The sequence below is a fragment of the Octodon degus genome, unplaced genomic scaffold (genome assembly GCF_000260255.1).
Source record: "Octodon degus isolate 3935 unplaced genomic scaffold, OctDeg1.0 scaffold00098, whole genome shotgun sequence".
In the NCBI taxonomy this organism is placed as follows: Eukaryota; Metazoa; Chordata; class Mammalia; order Rodentia; family Octodontidae; genus Octodon; species Octodon degus.
In genome coordinates, this window is record NW_004524674.1 from 1,330,275 (window position 1) to 1,347,793 (window position 17,519).

General features: G+C 47.9%; 2 protein-coding genes across 2 annotated transcripts in view; both read left to right on the plus strand.

Annotated features, from left to right (window-relative positions):
• The window catches only part of Smtnl2 (smoothelin like 2), a 23,715-nt gene extending 15,113 nt beyond the window's left edge, over positions 1-8,602 (plus strand). Inside the window, exon 8 of the mRNA XM_004638302.2 lies at positions 7,694-8,602. Coding sequence (XP_004638359.1) covers positions 7,694-7,820 — 127 coding nt within the window. The 3' untranslated portion in view covers positions 7,821-8,602. The remainder of the gene's footprint in view (positions 1-7,693) is intronic.
• A 1,818-nt stretch (positions 8,603-10,420) lies between these two features.
• Tekt1 (tektin 1) overlaps positions 10,421-17,519 on the plus strand; it is a 52,227-nt gene continuing 45,128 nt past the window's right edge. The window contains exon 1 of the mRNA XM_023723275.1: positions 10,421-10,540. Within this exon, the coding sequence (XP_023579043.1) occupies positions 10,505-10,540 (36 nt within the window). The 5' untranslated portion in view covers positions 10,421-10,504. The remainder of the gene's footprint in view (positions 10,541-17,519) is intronic.

The window sequence follows — 17,519 nt, forward strand, 5'->3', positions numbered from 1 at the left end:
CGGACTTGTGATCCTATTCACAAACACCATTAGAACAAATCATTCTATTCATTAAGAGAATGCAACTATATATCTATCCCAACCACTTTGAATACATAGATACAAAATGGACATTCATTGGCATACCCCATTTTTTCTAAGTTACATTATTGAATATTATAGGTGTGTAAACTCAGCAAAATATTCTAAAAGAGTCCAGTAGCCTATAATAGCATTGGGTCTCTTACCACCTCTTAATACCATTCAGGCCTCAGAATGAAAGGAGGCATGGGGAAGAGGAGGGACCATTTCTGGAGTCAGGCTGTGCTGACTAGGTTATTGGCCAGGGACAACGTCTAGAGCATCAGGAGCATAGGCCAAGTGAGATCTGTGCAGCAGGGCTCTGGCAGGGGATGGGTGTACATCTAGCCTGGGTGAAGAGTTTCATAAAGGGGCTCTTCACTAAGATGTCAGCAGCAGCGAGAGAAATATGGCAGGGCGGGGCGGGGCAGGGCACCCCTGGGACAACAGCAGCATGTATGGAGCAGTCACCAGGCCCCTCCTGTCTGCAGCTGCAGGGCTGGAGAGGACCCTGGCATCCTGCAGAGCCCACCTAATGGCTTTGGCAAGTGGACACAGCCACAACACTGGTAGTGAAGGAGCCACTGGACACACATGCTAACCTCATTCTCCTTCTGCCCTCTCACCAGGGCCTCTTATTGGCTGACCTCACAGAAGAGAGAGGGCAGGGGAGTCATCCCTGTGGTCCTCACAGTCCCCAGAGCAGGCATAGGCAAGTGGTGCTGAGTTGTGCACAGGTCAGATGTCTCCCAAAGGCACGTTCATCTTCTCTGCTGCCTTTGTGCTGCGTGTGGTCAGACTGGGTCTGTCCTCCAGGGACCATGCTTGTTTCTAACCTAACCTGAGTTATCAGTGCCTCCGTTGTCACATGCTCCTCATAGGCCTGCTAGGGTAAAAGAAGCCTTGCCTGAGGCCTTGCCCGTACTGTGCATTCCATTCTGGGACCCCATACCAGGTCCTGACTCTGGCCTGGGAAGGGGTTGTACTAGGGCTACAGTGACCCACACTTAGTGTTATGAGCCTGCCTGGAGCCCTGATAGCCACGTGCTTTGGGGACAGAGTGGAGTATCTGGCTCTAAGCTCCCCGGCCTGAGGATTTGGAATATCAGCATTGGCCCATTGTGTTGTCTTGGACGACTTACCGGGACTCTCAGCCCCCTTGGGGTCATAAGAACTGCTTGTATACTTTAAAAGCCTTCTCTTTCTTGGCTGCTTGGGATTAGTTGTCATCCTAATAGCAGAAACAGCTTTGGCTGAGTGTGTTATGCAACTGGACCCAGACGACAGTGGAGTCTTGCCAAGTGTCGAGGCATGATATGGGGGAGAAGGGCTTCCAGAAGGAGGCCCAGCTGCTTGGAACTCAGAAATGGCAACTGTCAAAAACCAGACTGTTAGAATGTGCAGGATTAGGGCTCCCACGCGGGCACCCAAGGCCCACCCGGCGGCTGGGGGAGGCCATGTGGAGAGGCTAGAGTTCTCTGCTCTCTCAGTCCAGTGGGCTAAGCAGGGCCAGCTCATGCCCTGGCTACTAGGTCACCCTCAGCTCTGGACAAAGGCAGAGGGGCACTATGGGCCATTGGGTAGTGACCCCTTTCCCCAGCTTACAGGGAGCACAGCCACCCCTGGCAGCTGGAGCCAAAGCGGTTCCAAGGCTGTGTTTTCCCAACATGAGGTTTGAGTCCACGGAGCCTCCAGACTCTAAACAGATGTTTCTTCTATTCCCAGCCTGGGGGTGGGGTGTGCTGGAGGCTGGTCTCGGCTTTGCCTTCCTTCTTCCCAGAGAAAACAGGAGTAAAAGCTTGGCTGTGCCTCCCTATGCCTGAACCTGCTCCTGGCTGGGGAAGGGAGGAGGGTAGGAAGGGGGAGGTGAGTTAAGGTCTGGCTTTTTGCTGACTCTGAGGTGTGGGGAGGGGCGTCGACAGCAGGCCTGTGTGTGGAGCTTGCTTAGAGCCTGGGGAGGCGCCTTCTCTTATGAGTCATCCCTGAAATTATCTCTCAGGTAATAGGGGAGAGTGCTCGGAAGACAGCCTGCCTCTCTGAGGCCTCTTGGGAGGACAGCTGCTTCAATCTCCTGTTTTTTTTTTTTTTTTTGTTTTATAATTGGCTGGTTGGAAAGCCATGAAAAAGCACAGGAGCACCTGCTTGAGGATCTTGGTGATCGGTGTCTTCAGTTTATAGTTCTTAGATTTGCCAGCAAAATCTGCACATATATGCAGGGCTGTTGAAGCCCATCAAGAGCCAGGTGGGCAGGGGACAGAGCTAAGCATGGCAGTTGTGGGAGCGAGCAGCAGATGAGAGAAGCCTGGGGTCTGATCAAGGCACGGACTTTGGAAGGGACAGGAAGACGTGAGGTCTGAAGCACGCATCCACCCGGCTTCAGGAAGGAAATGTTGCCCAAACCCATGAACAGGTGCCTTCCAGGCACAGATGCATCTGGAAACCTTGGAGAGAAATGGCGCTGCTCCCTGCCCCATGATTTCTGGGGCCCAGAGATTCCTGTGGTTTAATGTGTGTGAGTGATGCGGTGTTGACAGCAGGCCGAGCAACCCTGGCCTGCCAGGTGTTCAGGGCCTGGAATTAGGGAGGACCGGCCCCTTGTACGGACGGGGCCGAGCCAGGTAGACACCCAACCCCTCTGCACCTTTCCTCCTCACCTCTCCCAGGGTGGAGTGCAGGACGTGGGATGCCTAGCCTGAGGCTTCCCACTTGCCCTGCGTGGAATGTGTCCTGCTCTTGGGCTCTGCCCCAGCAGCAGGGGCTTCCAGGCTATTTGTAGTACCCATGTGTCTCGATCTAAAACTGGACAGGAGGCAGCAGTCCAGACCCTGGTATCCTGGACTACATTTAGAGCAGGCTTAAAAAAATAAAAATAACCCCCAAGCCCCTCCTTCATGTTCCTTATGGGCAGCCCTATGGTAGTTGACAATCACAATAGATGAGAATAGGAGAAAATTCTCCAAACATCTGTCCCAGCCCTGGTGAGGTAGGATTTGAGCAAGTCCGTGAGAGCACAGCTGCGCTAACCTTGGCTCTTGTCCTACTGTCACACTGGAAGTGCTCTGTACTTTCTCCTTTGGACTTCACTATGGAGTTTGAATTGTTTAAAACAAACTTGAATCATTTTTACAAAGGCTCTTTTTTAAAGGTATGTGGTACAGGGGCTTGCTACCTAGATTTGACTCATGATCTTCCTGTTTTCAGCCTCCCCAGTGGAGGGATTACAGCAAAGGTATATATATATATATATATATATATATATATATATAAATTAGGGCAGGGTTTTTTCTTTTACTACTGGGAATTAAACTCAGGGCAATTACACTGAGCTACATGCCTACGGCTTTTTAAAAAGTTTTATTATTTTGAGATGGTGTCTTGCTAAGTTATGCAGTTTAGGCTTAGGCTTCAATTTACAGTCCTTCTGCCTCAACCTTCCAAAGTGTTGGGATTATAGGGTAATGCTGATATTTTGAGATATAAATATTTTGATCAAAGTCAGTGGTTACTATCATTTCCTTTCCTATATCCTGTCGTATCCTGTCCCCTGACTTGTGTTCAGCCTGTAGCTTCTAGGAATCCTGTTTCCATTGTGGCTGGCACCTGTCTCTGAGGGAGACTGCTCTGTCTGCAGGGACAACTGAAGCAGAAGGCAAATGCCCCTACAGTTGTAGCATGGGCCATGCAGTGACCTCTAAGACAGGGACACTGTGCTGTCAGAGGGACAACTCAGGGCTGCCCAGGAGAGCAAGCAGCAGGAAATGAGAGGAGTACAGGGCAGAGCGGTGCAGGGCAGAGGCGGCATGGGGAAGGAAAAGAGGAGCAGAGAGATGGCGGCTGTGTGTTGCATGCTGTGATCCCCCTTCTCTAGGACCCCCATACTCTCATCTGCTTGATTTAAAAATAGCTGTGGAATAGGAACCAGCTGGATCATGGCCCAATCTCCCGGTTGCCTGCTGAGGGAGGGGTTCACCTGTTTTCCTTCCTTCCAGGCTGGGTGACCCTGGAAACTGCTAGCAGCTCTGTGTCTTCATGAAGGGCACTAGAAAGACCAGCACAAGTGCAGGAAAGGGATTCCATTTCAGACAGACATGGGTACGAAGGTTCTCTTCTGATGTGTAAAGGGCTTTTCTGTAAGGAAAAACAAATTACACTGAGAATGATCTTGTAGAATTGCAGGTAAAAGTATGGGGGGCAAAAATAGCACAAGCATATAAGGAACAATTTTCTCATGGCTCAGCCATCTGCAGAGGGGTTGGAAATGATGCTTGCAAAACCTTTTTTGGTTCCTTTTTCCAGACCTAGAGATGAGCAAGCTGAGGTAGTGTCTCAGAGATGATGTGCTTTTGATTAGGATGATTAGGATGGGATATATTTGAGTTCTTTCCCAAGGCAGAGGTTCTGGGATTCTAGTGCTCTCTTTTCCTAACTTGGGAGACAACTGAGGCTATCATGGGGGTGGTGGTAACCTGGGCTCATATAGAGCCTGCTTGTCTACACCGGGGGTCCTCTGAACAGCAGAAGGAGGACAGAGAGGGGGAGAAGGGGTTCTCTCTGAGACACAGGTGAGGAGAAGGGCACCAGATACCATGTGAGGGCTCTGTGTGGTGCATTTAGGTCCCCAGGCTCTCTGAAGAACTCCAATTTCTTAGTCCCTGTCCACAAAGCTCCTTTGCATGCTTGCCCAGGTCAGAGGGCTGACTTCTCTGATATTGAACCCTGCCACAGCCTTTTCTTGGGCAAAACGGTGCCCAGTGATGGGGTCAAACTCAGTGTCACTCTAGGAAGCCATTGGATTCCCTTTCAGACTGCCGGCTCCAACTCCGAAGGGGGGGCGGGGACAGGATCCAGGACAGATGTCTCCATTTCGCCTTGACATTTGGTTTCTGATAGGAGGCCTGGCCTCTGGCCAGCACCACAGAGCACGGCCAGTGGTAATGTTACAGGCTTTGTCTCAGGAGTGCACAGCCCTGGGAGCTGCCCAGTACGGTGTCCCGGTGGAAAGTGCAGTGTGAGTTATGCTGAAAGCCCCAGGGCAGCCCGAGGAGCCTGGGTTGCTTGCTGGGCTCTCTTCCCTGGCGGAGCTCTCTGGGGAAACAGGGCGTATAAGGACACACAGCAGAAGCACAGCTGAACAAACCCACTGGGAGAGAGAACAGAGATGTGCTCTGATTTCCTGTCCAGGAAATGGGCACAAAAAGGTCAAGTAGATGTTTGGCAGGGCCAGGATCTGAGACCACCTGTTTAGATTTCCCATTCAGCCTCTTTTCTCTATGATTCACCCTGCTTCTTAAAGCAAGGCATAATCATAGAAGCACTAATCGTGATCATTCCTACCAGTTCATGGAGCTCTTTCAACTACTTTTCATGGATTAGCTCATTAATCCTCGTATCGCTATATGAGGTGGCTATCACACCAGATGGGGGAACTGAAGCTTGTAGAATTTAAGTATCAGAGATGCAGGTGGGATTTGGCACTCATACACTTATTAGCCTGGGGGGTGTTCACCAAGGAGCCCTACCGAAGTGCACACAGCTGCAGGGGGCGGGCTCTGATGAGTGCGCAGGCAGTTGTGTTACCTGTTCAGTTCTGTGTGGCATTGGCTGGTTTGGTCTGCACCCTGGACACCCACACACACTTCCGATTAGAGGATATGGTAGGTATTGCTTGCATTCCAGTGAATGCCCACTGTTGGGTCAGGACTCAGTGCTGAGCTGTGCGGGGCTGCCTGTCTTGACCATTGTTCATCTTTCCACCTCCTGAGGCTGCCAGCCTCCCTCCCTCTGAGCCCAGTGAAAGAAGTGGTTGTGGTTTACTGCAGGTCTGCACCTGCGGGCTGAAAGTTTTAAGCCAGTATATTCCAGGGCCTGAGTGCTTAAGGTGATTTTGAGCAATTTTTCAACTTCTAATTATAGCCTATCAGTTTAGCGGTTCATGACCAGAATTTATAAAAGGAAGGGGAAAATAACTGTGAAATATAGAGGTGGTTATAAAGGTTAGAATTTCTTTGATGGCTTGTCTCTGCATATAGTCATCCTTCCTTATTCATAGGAGATTGGTTCAGGACCCCCACAGAATCCACTGATTCTCAAGTCCTATATATAAAATGGCATAGATTACATGCAACCTATGTACATCTTCCTATGTCTTTAAATCATCTCTACATGACTTACAATACCATATGCAATGTGAATGCTATGTAAGTGCTACTTATCTTGTATGGTTTGGGGAACAATGAGGGACCAAAGACTCCCCCACTCACACACATATGTTTGATATTGATGCAGTTTTTTCTTAATATTTTCAATTTAAGACTACTTGTGTGTGTAGATCCTTATATGTACATGTGTGCTGAATAGGATGGAAAATATCGGGGGCTGGTGAGATGGCTCAGTGGTCTAAAGCACCGACTTAGAACAAGCTTAGCAAAGCACAGGGACCACGGTTCAATCCCCCAGCACCACATGCCAGCTAGCCCCGCCCCCTGGTGGGCTGAGCTGGACACACACACATACACACACACACATACACACACAAATAAATAAATAAATTTTTAAAAAAAGGATGGAAAATATCTTTCTTACCGAGGATCATAGTTTTATTTTTTAAAATTTATTTTTGTTTTTATTTTTTTTAAGGAACCCATGTTTATTTTCAAGTAAATGCAAGAGTCTTTAATGGCAGAAGAATTTTTTTTTTTTTTTTTTTGGCTGGCTCAGAATGCCTTCAGGGCAGGTTTGGCTAGCTTGAGTTCTGGGGATCGAACCACAGCAACCTGAGCCTGACTGCTTTGTTAAAGCATCCCATAGTTTTATTTTTATTTGTTTGTTTATCATTTAATTTTTGCTCTTTGAGACAGGGTTTTGCTATGTCATTTATTTATTTATTTATTTTTTTTGAATGTCTTTTTTTTTTTTTTTTTTTTTGCGGAACCAGGGCTTGAACTCAGATCCTTGTGTTTGCCAGTCAAGCGCTTATCCTACTGAGCCATCTCCCTGGCCCTGCTATGTCATTTATGCTTGTCTTGTACTCACTATGTAATCCAGGCTGGCCTTGAACTCATGGTGATCCTCCTGCCTCAGTCTCCTGAGTGCTAGGATTACAGGCATCATCATATTTGGCTGGAGGTTGTAGTTCTTAAAGACATTTAAAAGTACTGTTTTAGGAGGCAAATTTATTTTTTACTTAATTACTTATATATTTTTTGTAGATCATGCTGCTTTTCTGTATGAAGTTGATGTGGACTTAATTGTGTTATATAAACTTGATTTCACTGAAAATTTAAATATAGTAAGTGTTTCAGTCAAAATAGCAACTGTAAGCTGGGCATGGTATGATCCAACTCTCTGGGCACCTGAGGCAGGATGATTACAAGTTTGAGTCTAAACTGGACAGCTTAGGGAAACCCTGTCTCAAAATATAAAGGGGCTGGGGATATGGCACAGTGGCAGAGCGTCCCTGGGCTCAGTTGATAGTACTGAAAAAGAAAAAAGTAAGTCTAGGTAAATAAAAAAAAAAAGAAGTGTGTGAATTCTATAGGTGGTACGCAGGTGCTTAGGGACAGGATTTGGGTCCTGTTGCAGTGGGGTGGCTGCTGGGTGGGTCCGTGTTCTGATAGGGGCTTCTCTGCTCCAGGAACCTGGCCAACTGTGAGCGGCTCATCGAAGTGGAGGACATGATGGTGATGGGCCACAAGCCGGACCCCATGTGTGTCTTCACCTACGTCCAGTCGCTGTACAACCACCTGCGTCGCTTTGAGTGAAGCCCAGCAGCCTGGAGAGACAAAAAGCCCCCCAGGAGGAGACTGTGGAGCTGCTTGTGTTCCCCAAATCAGGATAACCCCTGAGAAGAGTGGCCCATGGCGTGAGCTGGCTGTTTGTCTTCTGGTGGTGACTGCACCCCGCCATGCCCAGCTGTGGTACTGATGGAAAGTATCGCCCAGTGTGCCCCAACAGCACTGCCACAGCCAAGGGCTCAAAGGCAATGGGAAAAGTCCCAGAGAGATAGACATTGGTGCTAAGTAATGGTCGTCATAAAGAATCGCTCACCTGTGTAGTTTCCGGAATGCTAAGTTACAGGTTTTCCCTCTGGTGAATTTGATACATGGGCTGGACAGCGTTCCACTGATTACCATGTGTTTTTTTCTTTTTGAATCAACCTACCCAGAGTCTTTTACTTCCTCACACTATTGTAGGTCCCTTTCCTCCCTCGCTCTGGGCCACTGCCAGGAAACAGAGACCGCTTAATCAGCAGCCTGACAAAGACCTTATAGCTTGGGAAGAAACAGTTTAATCACACCCAAGTCTGGGCACCAGATGACCTTCAGGTCACCTCTGTCCTTTGGGGAGATGGTCCTAAAGGCTCTTCTTCCCCAGAGGCTCTCTCTCCAGAAGGTCACAGTGGTCTTGGGAAGGGATAGGCCCTTGTGCTGAGAGAGTTTTAAATTCACATCTTTTTTAGGGGACTTGCTGCAGGTATTTATAAAGTAATTCCACCTATACCACTGACCCTTTTATTTGTACATAAAAAATGTGTCAAACTTGGCTTGAGATTTGTTTATTTCTGTTTGAGAGATGTGGGTATGGGGAATAAGCGACTTCGTACGTATTCAAATGAAGATTGATTGACCTAGCTCCTACCTTAAATGCTTTTGTGCTTAAATCACTTGCCCAGGAAGTTGAAAATGACATTTGCTGTGTCCAAATTTATCTCTCAGCTGCCCATCTTCATGTCGAAGGAGTATGAACAGAAAGTTCCTTCTTACACATCTGTCCCTTGGAAGCTGACAAACGTTTTATGATACAAAGTGGCCCACCACAGAAGATTCTAGAGTGGTCCTTACCCCGCCCTAGTACTGGGGACAGAAGGCAGGGCCTTGAGCAGATGGACCAAGTGCTGGCCGGCCCCTGGGGTGGGGAGGTCCCTTTAATAGAAGCATACTGAAACATGCTGGGTTAATTTCACAGCTGTTTAGTAGTAGGATTTTAATAGAGAAATCTTGAGTCTATAAAGCTGCAGTCATAGCTTGTTCTTACTTAAGCATCACTTTATATTTGGATTGGGTTTTTGCCACGGACTTCTAAAACATCCCTTTGAGGAGTTAACGTAGGTCTTCATCTCATGGAGTGTGCTGCTGTGCCTCTGTGTTGGGAGTCGGGGCAGAGGCTCCTTGGGGAGTCAGGAAGCCACGGCAGAGCTTGCAAAGGGGCAAACAAAAGTCTCGGGGGATTTGTTTGTTCAGGCTGTGGCCTTGCCCCATCTTTTGGATTCTTCCACAGTGGGAGCCATTCTCTTTCTAGCTCTCTAGCTGCTTGCAGCCTTGGGAAGGTGAGCCCTGTTATTTGCAGAGACATTCTGGGGCTTAGGGTTTCCAACCTAAAGCCCATGTGGGAATATGAGGGTTCTATAAGAAGCATGCCTATAGGTTACTGAGTACTCACACATGACAAATGGAGCTCTCTTGACTTGCAAACACGGCCTTGAATTTATATACACAAAATACAGCAGACCTTGCTTGGAATGAGGGATGGGTCACTCAGACTTAAAGAGTAGTGTCCCTTGTGTTTCACCTTCAGAGTGACACACACTAGATATGTTGGCTCCGTGATGTTCTAGTCTGTGGTGTTTGGGTACGTTGAATGAAGGATCATAAAAGTTAATGAATTTTTAAACCTCAACACAAAGCATCAAGGTTCTGGGGCACTGTGGGCAGGGGTACAATCTCACGACATTTGGACATTTTTAAACTGGGATTCCCAGAAAGTTCCCTATTTGTGGATTCTGATTCCTCCTTGCCTTCTACAGTAATATGGAGGGTTTTATACCTTTTCTTCCTCCCCCTCTTGAAATATTTATTTCATGAAGCTGCTTGTAAAACTCTTCTGTTTTTCCAGATAGATTCATTCCTTCACCTGGATTTTATTAAAACTTACTAAATCTGACCAATCAGGTCTCTGTGTTTCCCTGAGGTGAGTGTTTCACCAGAGCTGAGGTGGGTTTAAGCCATTCTGACAGCTGATGGCTATTTTTCCAGGCACACGAGAGCCTAGAAGTGCCCTCTGAATATGATATAGCACAGGCTGTGTAGGGAAGAAAGTACAGGCCAGGTGTTGGGGGAACAGTTTGTTAAAGCCAATGGGATTTTGCAAATGTGTTAGGTGATGAGAAGTTCTCAGCTTTCCCCGTGGCAGTGTTCAGGACTCTGTAACCAGAGGAGAATGGCATGAGGGAACACTTTGTTTTCTGACATTATGGCCAGTCTATATGACGCTGCCTTATTGCTGAAAGTGCTGACTCAGCGGTTAGCTGGGGCGGGCTGTCTTGCCATCCAGCAGAACCGACACTGGTTTTGGGTTTCTCTGCCTAGTCACCGGTGAGCAACTCTTGCTGATGACTGGATGAGACTCGTGGAGGTGATCAACTGGATTCCTACTTTCTCCCTCTCTTATGCTTTCTCATCTTCAGGTTCAACTTCAGATAAATGTAAGTGTACTTGATGTTATCCTTTTTGCCTTTCTTATTTTCCCTGCACTACTAGGGATTGAGTCCATGGCCTCTCCCACACTAGGCAAGTATTCTATCACTGAGCCACACTACTAGCCCTTTAAAAATATTTTTTTGAGATATACTATATCTAATTGTCCAGGCTAGCCTAGAATTTGTTATCCTCCTGCCTCAACCTCCCAAGTACCTGGGATTACAAGTGTAGGCAATTGCATCTGGTTGGGATGAGCATTTTTGAGCTATGTCATCTCTCCTGCTTTTAAAATTTGGTTTGGATTTCCTTTTATAGCCTTTAATCTGATCACTGTCCTTTGAAAGAATATATTAAGAACTCAAAAGGTGGGCCAGCAAGATAGCTCAGCAGACTAAAGCTCCTGCGTAGGCAAGCGTATGCAAACACAGGGACTGCTGTTCCATCGGGGCATTACAAGCAGTGCAAGCTCCACCCCCAGGGTCAGTCAGAGTGGGGTTGGGGGAGGGAGATGGTGTGGTGGCTCATGCCTGTAATCCCAGCACTGGGGAGGCTGAAAAACAGGAGGATCACTGTGAGTCTGAGCTGAGACACTGTAACAACCAAATACGTAAAAAAAAAAGAATTCATAAGATACTGGCGATGTAGCTCAGTGGCAGTGCATTGCCCGGCAAGTGCTGGCATGAGGTCCTGGATTCCTCACTGAAAAAAATGTCACTAAGTGCTGCCTCCTCCCTAACAAGCTCCAAATAAGAAAATGCACTTGGGGAGACAGGACCCAATAAAGTAACAGACTGTAGTTTCCAGACCGTAAGTGGGAGAAGGTGCAGGAAGGTGGAGGCATAACCAGTAGGCCAAATGTTGTTGGTGTCACTTGGGAGACTCTGATGTTATGGCAGGTCTCAAGTCTCCATCCTCGTCCTTTAAACTGACCTAGATGTTACTGGCATGTAGGCAGGAGTTATTTATGTATTTATTTTTGAGACAGGGTCTCATATAGTGCAGGTTGGCTTTGAACTCACTATGTAGCCCAGGCTGGCCTTGCACTCACAACCAGTCTCCGGCCTCAGCCTCCCAAGTGCTGGGGTTACAGGTGTGTGCCGCCACACCTGGGTATGTTTTTGTTTTTCACAAACCACATTTTAATAACTCACTGTAGCAAATGTCTCTGCCTTGTTTGATGTCTCAGGAGCAGTTGCATGGTTGGTCCCTCTGCCTGGTGTCTAAACCCAAGTATCAGTCAGGGTTTTACTAGAGGAACAGATACAACTCAAGATGTACAAATGTATAAGAAATTACAAGATTGGCTTATAACAGTCAGTCATAAGGGCAGGCAATATAGCTCAGCAGACTAAGCACTTGCTTAGATAAGCGCAGGTGCCAGGGCTTGATCTCTGGTATCACATGCTGCGCTGGCCTCGTCTGGGGCACCCTGAGCTGGTGATGGAGTCCGGGCGTGGTTGTGCACCTGTAATCCCAGCACTAGGGAGGCACAAATCAGGAGGATCGCTACAAGTCTGAGCTGCGTAGTGAGACCCTGCACACATATACAAACAAAAAACAAACAAAACAAGGCCGGCTAAATAGCTCAGTGGATTAAAGCACCTGCAAGCAGGCTCAGGGACCAGGTCCGATCTCCAGGCCTGCCACCCCCGGGGCACACTCAGACAGCAATCGAGACTGGGCGCGGTGGCATGTGCCTGTAATCCAAGCTCTTGGGAGGCTGTAAAACAGGCGGATCACTACGTGTCTGATCTAGTAGTGAGACCCTGAACGCCTTGTAGACCCTTCCCTAAAGTACAGAAAAACAAACCAGTCACAGAGTAAGACAAGGAAGCATGTAGAGGGCGTCTGCACACCTGAGACTGCAGAATTCAGTCCGAGATCTGGAGCCATTGCTGTGCTCCATGCAAGTGATGGGGGGGGGTGGGGGGGGGGTGGTGGACTACTTGGTCTTTCCTCATTTCCCTTTTTTAAAAAGTGTATTTGGAGAGCCGGCCAAATAGCTCAGCAGATTAAAGAGCCTGCAAGCAGGCACAGGGGCTGGGGGTTGGATCCCCAGGTCTGCCATGCTGGCTCCGTCCCTGGGGAGTGATAAAACAGCAATTGAGATGGCATGGTGGTGCATGCCTGTAATCCAAGCTCTTGGGAGGCTGTAAACAGGCAGGTCGCTACCAGTCCGATCTAGTAGTGAAACTCTGAACACACTATAGATCCTTCCCTAAAATAAAAATAAAAAGAAAAAGAAAAGAAAAAAGAAAAAGAAAGTAAATTCTGGAACCAATCCTGTATGCATCTCAGGAAGTGACTGACTGAACTCTTTACCTTACTGTGTTAGCCTGCTGATACCTGAGATAAATGTACTTAGAGGCCAGGTCTATTCTGGCATCCAGCTTTGAAAATTTTAGTTCATTGTTGGTTGGGCACATTGCTTCAGGGCCTTTGGCAAGGCAGCTTATCATGGTGGAGGAGCAAAAGGTCACTGACTGCATCCCAGAGAGGAGACAGAGAGAGTGAGAGGAGAGAGGGAGAGCCCAGGGCTCTGCCATCCCTTCAGAGGCCACACCTTCCCATCAGACCCCGCTTCCCAGGAGTTGCATGGGGTGGGGATCACGCTTTTAACACATGGGGCTCTGCGACCCCTTCCAGATGCAAAGTGTAGCACTTATTAGTTATTTACTTATGGTATTGGAATCAAACCTAGGATCTTAGGTGTGCCAAGCAAGCACGCTGTCCCTGATCTATACTCTCGGCCAAGCACCTTTTAGTTTTACTAACATGCCAAACCATTTCACAGAGATCGTCCTCACCTTTGCACAATGCACGCACAGCACTCCACTGTGAGGATGGTTCACAGCTAAGCTGGCCAGTTACCTATGCAAGGGTGACTAGGTAATTTCCAGTATTTCACTATGACCAACAGTGCTAGTCAACAGCTGCATGCATATGCTGTTTTGCATTTGTGGGGTGTAACTTCAGGGTCATCTCCCAGAAATGGCACTCTAGGATATATATATGATATTGTCCAGTTCCTTTTCAGAGGAGATATACCATTTTGCAGTCCCACAAGAATGTCTGCTTGTCCCCATGCCAAGTGTTGTAAGCCTTTTGAATTTTGCCTGCCTGCTAAGTGACCATGGTTTCAGTGTAGTTTCACTTTGTGTTTGTCTTGTAAGTTGGGGTGCGCATATTCTCATATGGTCTACCCATATGTCTTTTTCTATTGGAGCCCTTTGTCTTTTGTCTATATTTCTGTCTTCCCTTGATTTTCGAGAGCCCTTCATTTGCTAGGAAGGTTTCTGTGGCCTCTCCATCCACACTGCCTGTTACCTTATCCAGCCCCTATCCCTTCTCACCTGGGTTAGAATAACTCACTCTTAATCTAGCCTCTAGGCCTGCAGTCCTTCTCCTCTAGCCATTCACTCCTTTGGAAGTAGAATGAAAGATCCTTTTAAAATGCAAATCTGGTCCTGGCACCATGTCCATTGAATGCATTTCCAGTGTTCCAGGGACAAGCAGTTTCTTAGCGGTGCATTGAAGGCCACCAAACCTGGCCAGGTTTTCTCTAGCCCCAGACCCCACTGATTTCCTCTGTTCCTTTCACTTCCTCCAGCTTGCTTTTCAGAGTTCAGTCGAAACATCATTTCCTTGGGAGGCCTTAACTGAGTGCTCTCCACCATCTGTTTCTAGGGCTGTTACTGTTCTTGTTGAACCCTGACTACAGGCTTGCTGCTTGGTCTGGCAAGTGCTCCAGGCCTTGTGCTGAATGGAGGGCTGATTGCTAGGAGCCCACTAAAAGCAGGAAGAAACAGCTGCCCAGTCCTACTTTCTGAAGGTCAAGTGTTCACTCTCAGCCGGGCATCATAGTGCACACTGGTTGTCCCAGCACTCTGGAAGGCTGAGACAGGAGGATCTCAAAGGTGCTGTTGATTTGTTTCCAGTTTGACCTTGTTCAAGATCGCTTCCCTTTCCTTGGGGTGAGGTTGTAGCACTCATGAAGCTGAAACAAGAGGATCAACTTTGAGGCCAACTTCGGCTACCAGTGAGATCCTGTTTCAAGCTTCCCCTGCATCCCCAGAGAACTTTCAGAATCAGTGGGAGGAAGCTGTTGGGGCTGGGGTCGCACTCTGGGTGTCATTCTTTTAGTTGGCAGATGTGAATCTGTGAAGTGGAGAGTTGCAAGCTATAACGCAGCTTCTCCAGGCTCAACTAGAACCCCTAGTAGTTGAAAGGTTCAGATTTCAGCTCCAAAGGGCAGCATCACTTCATGGACAACAAATACTAATTAATGTCCCAGGGGAAAGCGCCAGTCTCCTCCCCTCAGTCATTATGATGAAATTGGAAAAGAAATCACAATTGGGTTAGAAAGCTGAGGCAGGCCAGAGGCCTGCAGGATGCAGCAGTGATTTGTCAAATAGCAAGCCCACCCCCGTCCCCCCAGAGGGAGGTGGAACACAGCTTCCCCTCCACTTGTTTTGGGAGCTGAGGAATGTTCCACGGATGAACATTCCTTCCTGATGAACAAAACACCACCCAGCAGAGTAAGAAGGTGAGTCCTGGAGTGGCCCAGCAACGTGGATGGGATTGGCCAGCCATGGGGCTCTGGCAGTCTCAGAGCGAGAGGATGGATGTCAGGTCCACTCTGTTATCTCAGGTGCAGAGAAGGACTTGGCTCAGGTCCCTTCCTGCTACCAGCAGGGTCTAGGACAGCATTTGCTGATCCTAGAGGATCTGGCTACTGCAGGGCTGCTTTTCCCACCATGGGAATTGCCCCACCAGCATGGCAACTGTGGCATTGCCCATTGGCGCAGTTCAGGCCTGCATTTGCCAGTCACTAAAGTCACTTTAAGTGGGCTTTGACATAACCAGGGCAGGATTTTGTACACAGCCACGAGCTCAAAGATCACATGGCTGTGCAGGTTGTGGAAGGCTCATCCTGCTTCCCATAGTGACGACCCTCCTGTTCTCCCAGGCTAGGGTCTGATTCTCTAGGTCCTAGATTGGTGTCACTCTGAGGGCAGGAGAAACCCAGGTTCTGTCCAGACCCTGTCCCCTTGGCCCTACTCCTGGCTGCAGCTTTCCTCCTAGCTGAGGGGGTAACTTCACAGGACATCTGCTTGTTTCTTTGTTACTTTATCCAGCAAGCTTACACTAACACTGACTAAGGGGAACGAAGTATTTTCAGCCAGGGGCCATCATAGTTGCTGTATCAAGTGTCTTTTTGTTGCAATGGATTTCATGACAGGTGTGTTTTTATTCAGGAAAAATAATGCCCTTAATTTAGAAGGGTAGGCTTTTCTTCCAGGAACCTGACCCTTCCCTGCCTCCACCACCTTCCTAACACTGTAGCCGCCAGGGAGGGCAGCCACCATTTTTATTGCAGAGAGACCATAAAACTGAAAGCCAGGGGGCCTGGCTTGTAGTCTCCACTTTACATTTGAATGAATATGTGAACCTCCAAACCACAGTTTCCTTGGCAATGGGCATCATCCCTGCCTTATCAGCTTCCAAGGACTGGGGAGAGGCTTAGCAAGATGCGTCAGAGGCTGGAAAAGCTGCGTTGGTCCTCATGGGCCGACCTGAGGAGCATGGCGTCCTGCAACATTCTAGCATTCTGGGCATGTAGCTCAGTGGAAGGACCTGGATTCAATCCTCAGTGACACACACACACACACACACACACACACGCACACACACACACCACATGCACACACCCATGCATGCACAGAGTCAAATAGTATTACAAAACGCTAGTTCCCTTCCTTTTTCTTCATATTCCTCCCATCTTGCTCCTAGAAAGAACCATCTTTACCTCTTTTGTGCAGTATTTCTTTGTATTTATTTTGTATTTCCTTTTTCTTTTCTTCTTTCTTTCTTTCTTTCGACAAGGTTTTTACTGTGTATTTAGGCTTGTCTTAAACTCACTATGTAGCCCAGGCTGGCCTTGAACTTTAGAATCCTCCTGTCTCAGCCTCCTGAGTGCCAGGATTATAGATGTGCACCACAATACCTGGTTTATCTTATATTTCTTTTTTGTTTTTTAAAATATATCTAGTATAGGGGCTCACTGCATAGATCAGACTCACAGTGATTCTCCTGTTTTCAGTCTCCCAAGGGCTGAGATTACAGGCCCAGTCCCAATCCCCGTCTCAGTGTGCCCCAGGGGCGGGCCAGCACAGCAAGCCTGGGATGGAACTCCAGTCCCTGGGACTACCTAAACAGGAGCTTTAATCTGCTGAGCTATCTGGCCGGCTGCTATCTTGTATTTCTAATGGACAATGTTTTGTTCTTCTTTCTTGATTTTTCCTTTGCACACACCCACTGATTTCCTGCCACAGGGGATGAAAACTTGGCTCTCTGTACAGTGACCCCACCGCTTCCTTCCGCTCAGCCGCCCCACTGCGGGGTCATATCACAACTTTGGTCAAATTGATAGTTAGTGTTCACTTTGTCAGGACTATGCAAACAGTGCTCAGCTCATCATGCCTCCCCTCCACATCTGGATGCTTATCTTCTCTCCCCAAACTTGCTGTTGGAGGGTTTTAAAACATAGTCACATGTTCTTTACCTCTCCTCCCATCAGGAGGGTGGGATCTGGTACCCTTCCCCCTGCACCATGGTAACACCACTGAAGCAATCCCGGGTTGCTTCTGATGCTGGGTCACAACAGTTGACATAGCTTTCCTTTATTTATGGGACCTACCTCTTTGGATTCTTGAGCCTCCACAAGAGAAATCTGGCTGTTCTAAAGTTGCAAGGCTGGAAAGGTTACATAAGAGAAGCCTCATGAGCTCAAGCTGCTCCACCTCCAACTCTGAATCTTCTTGTAGGGCCACCAGACATGTTGAGGAGAGCTTGGAGAAGTATAATGTCTTACGAGACCTGATCTTTTATATCTTTTTCCTCTGGAAGCTTCGACATTATTTTGGGCATTCTCAAGTTTGTGATATATCTTGGGGTGGGTCTTTTTTATTTGTTTTTGAGATA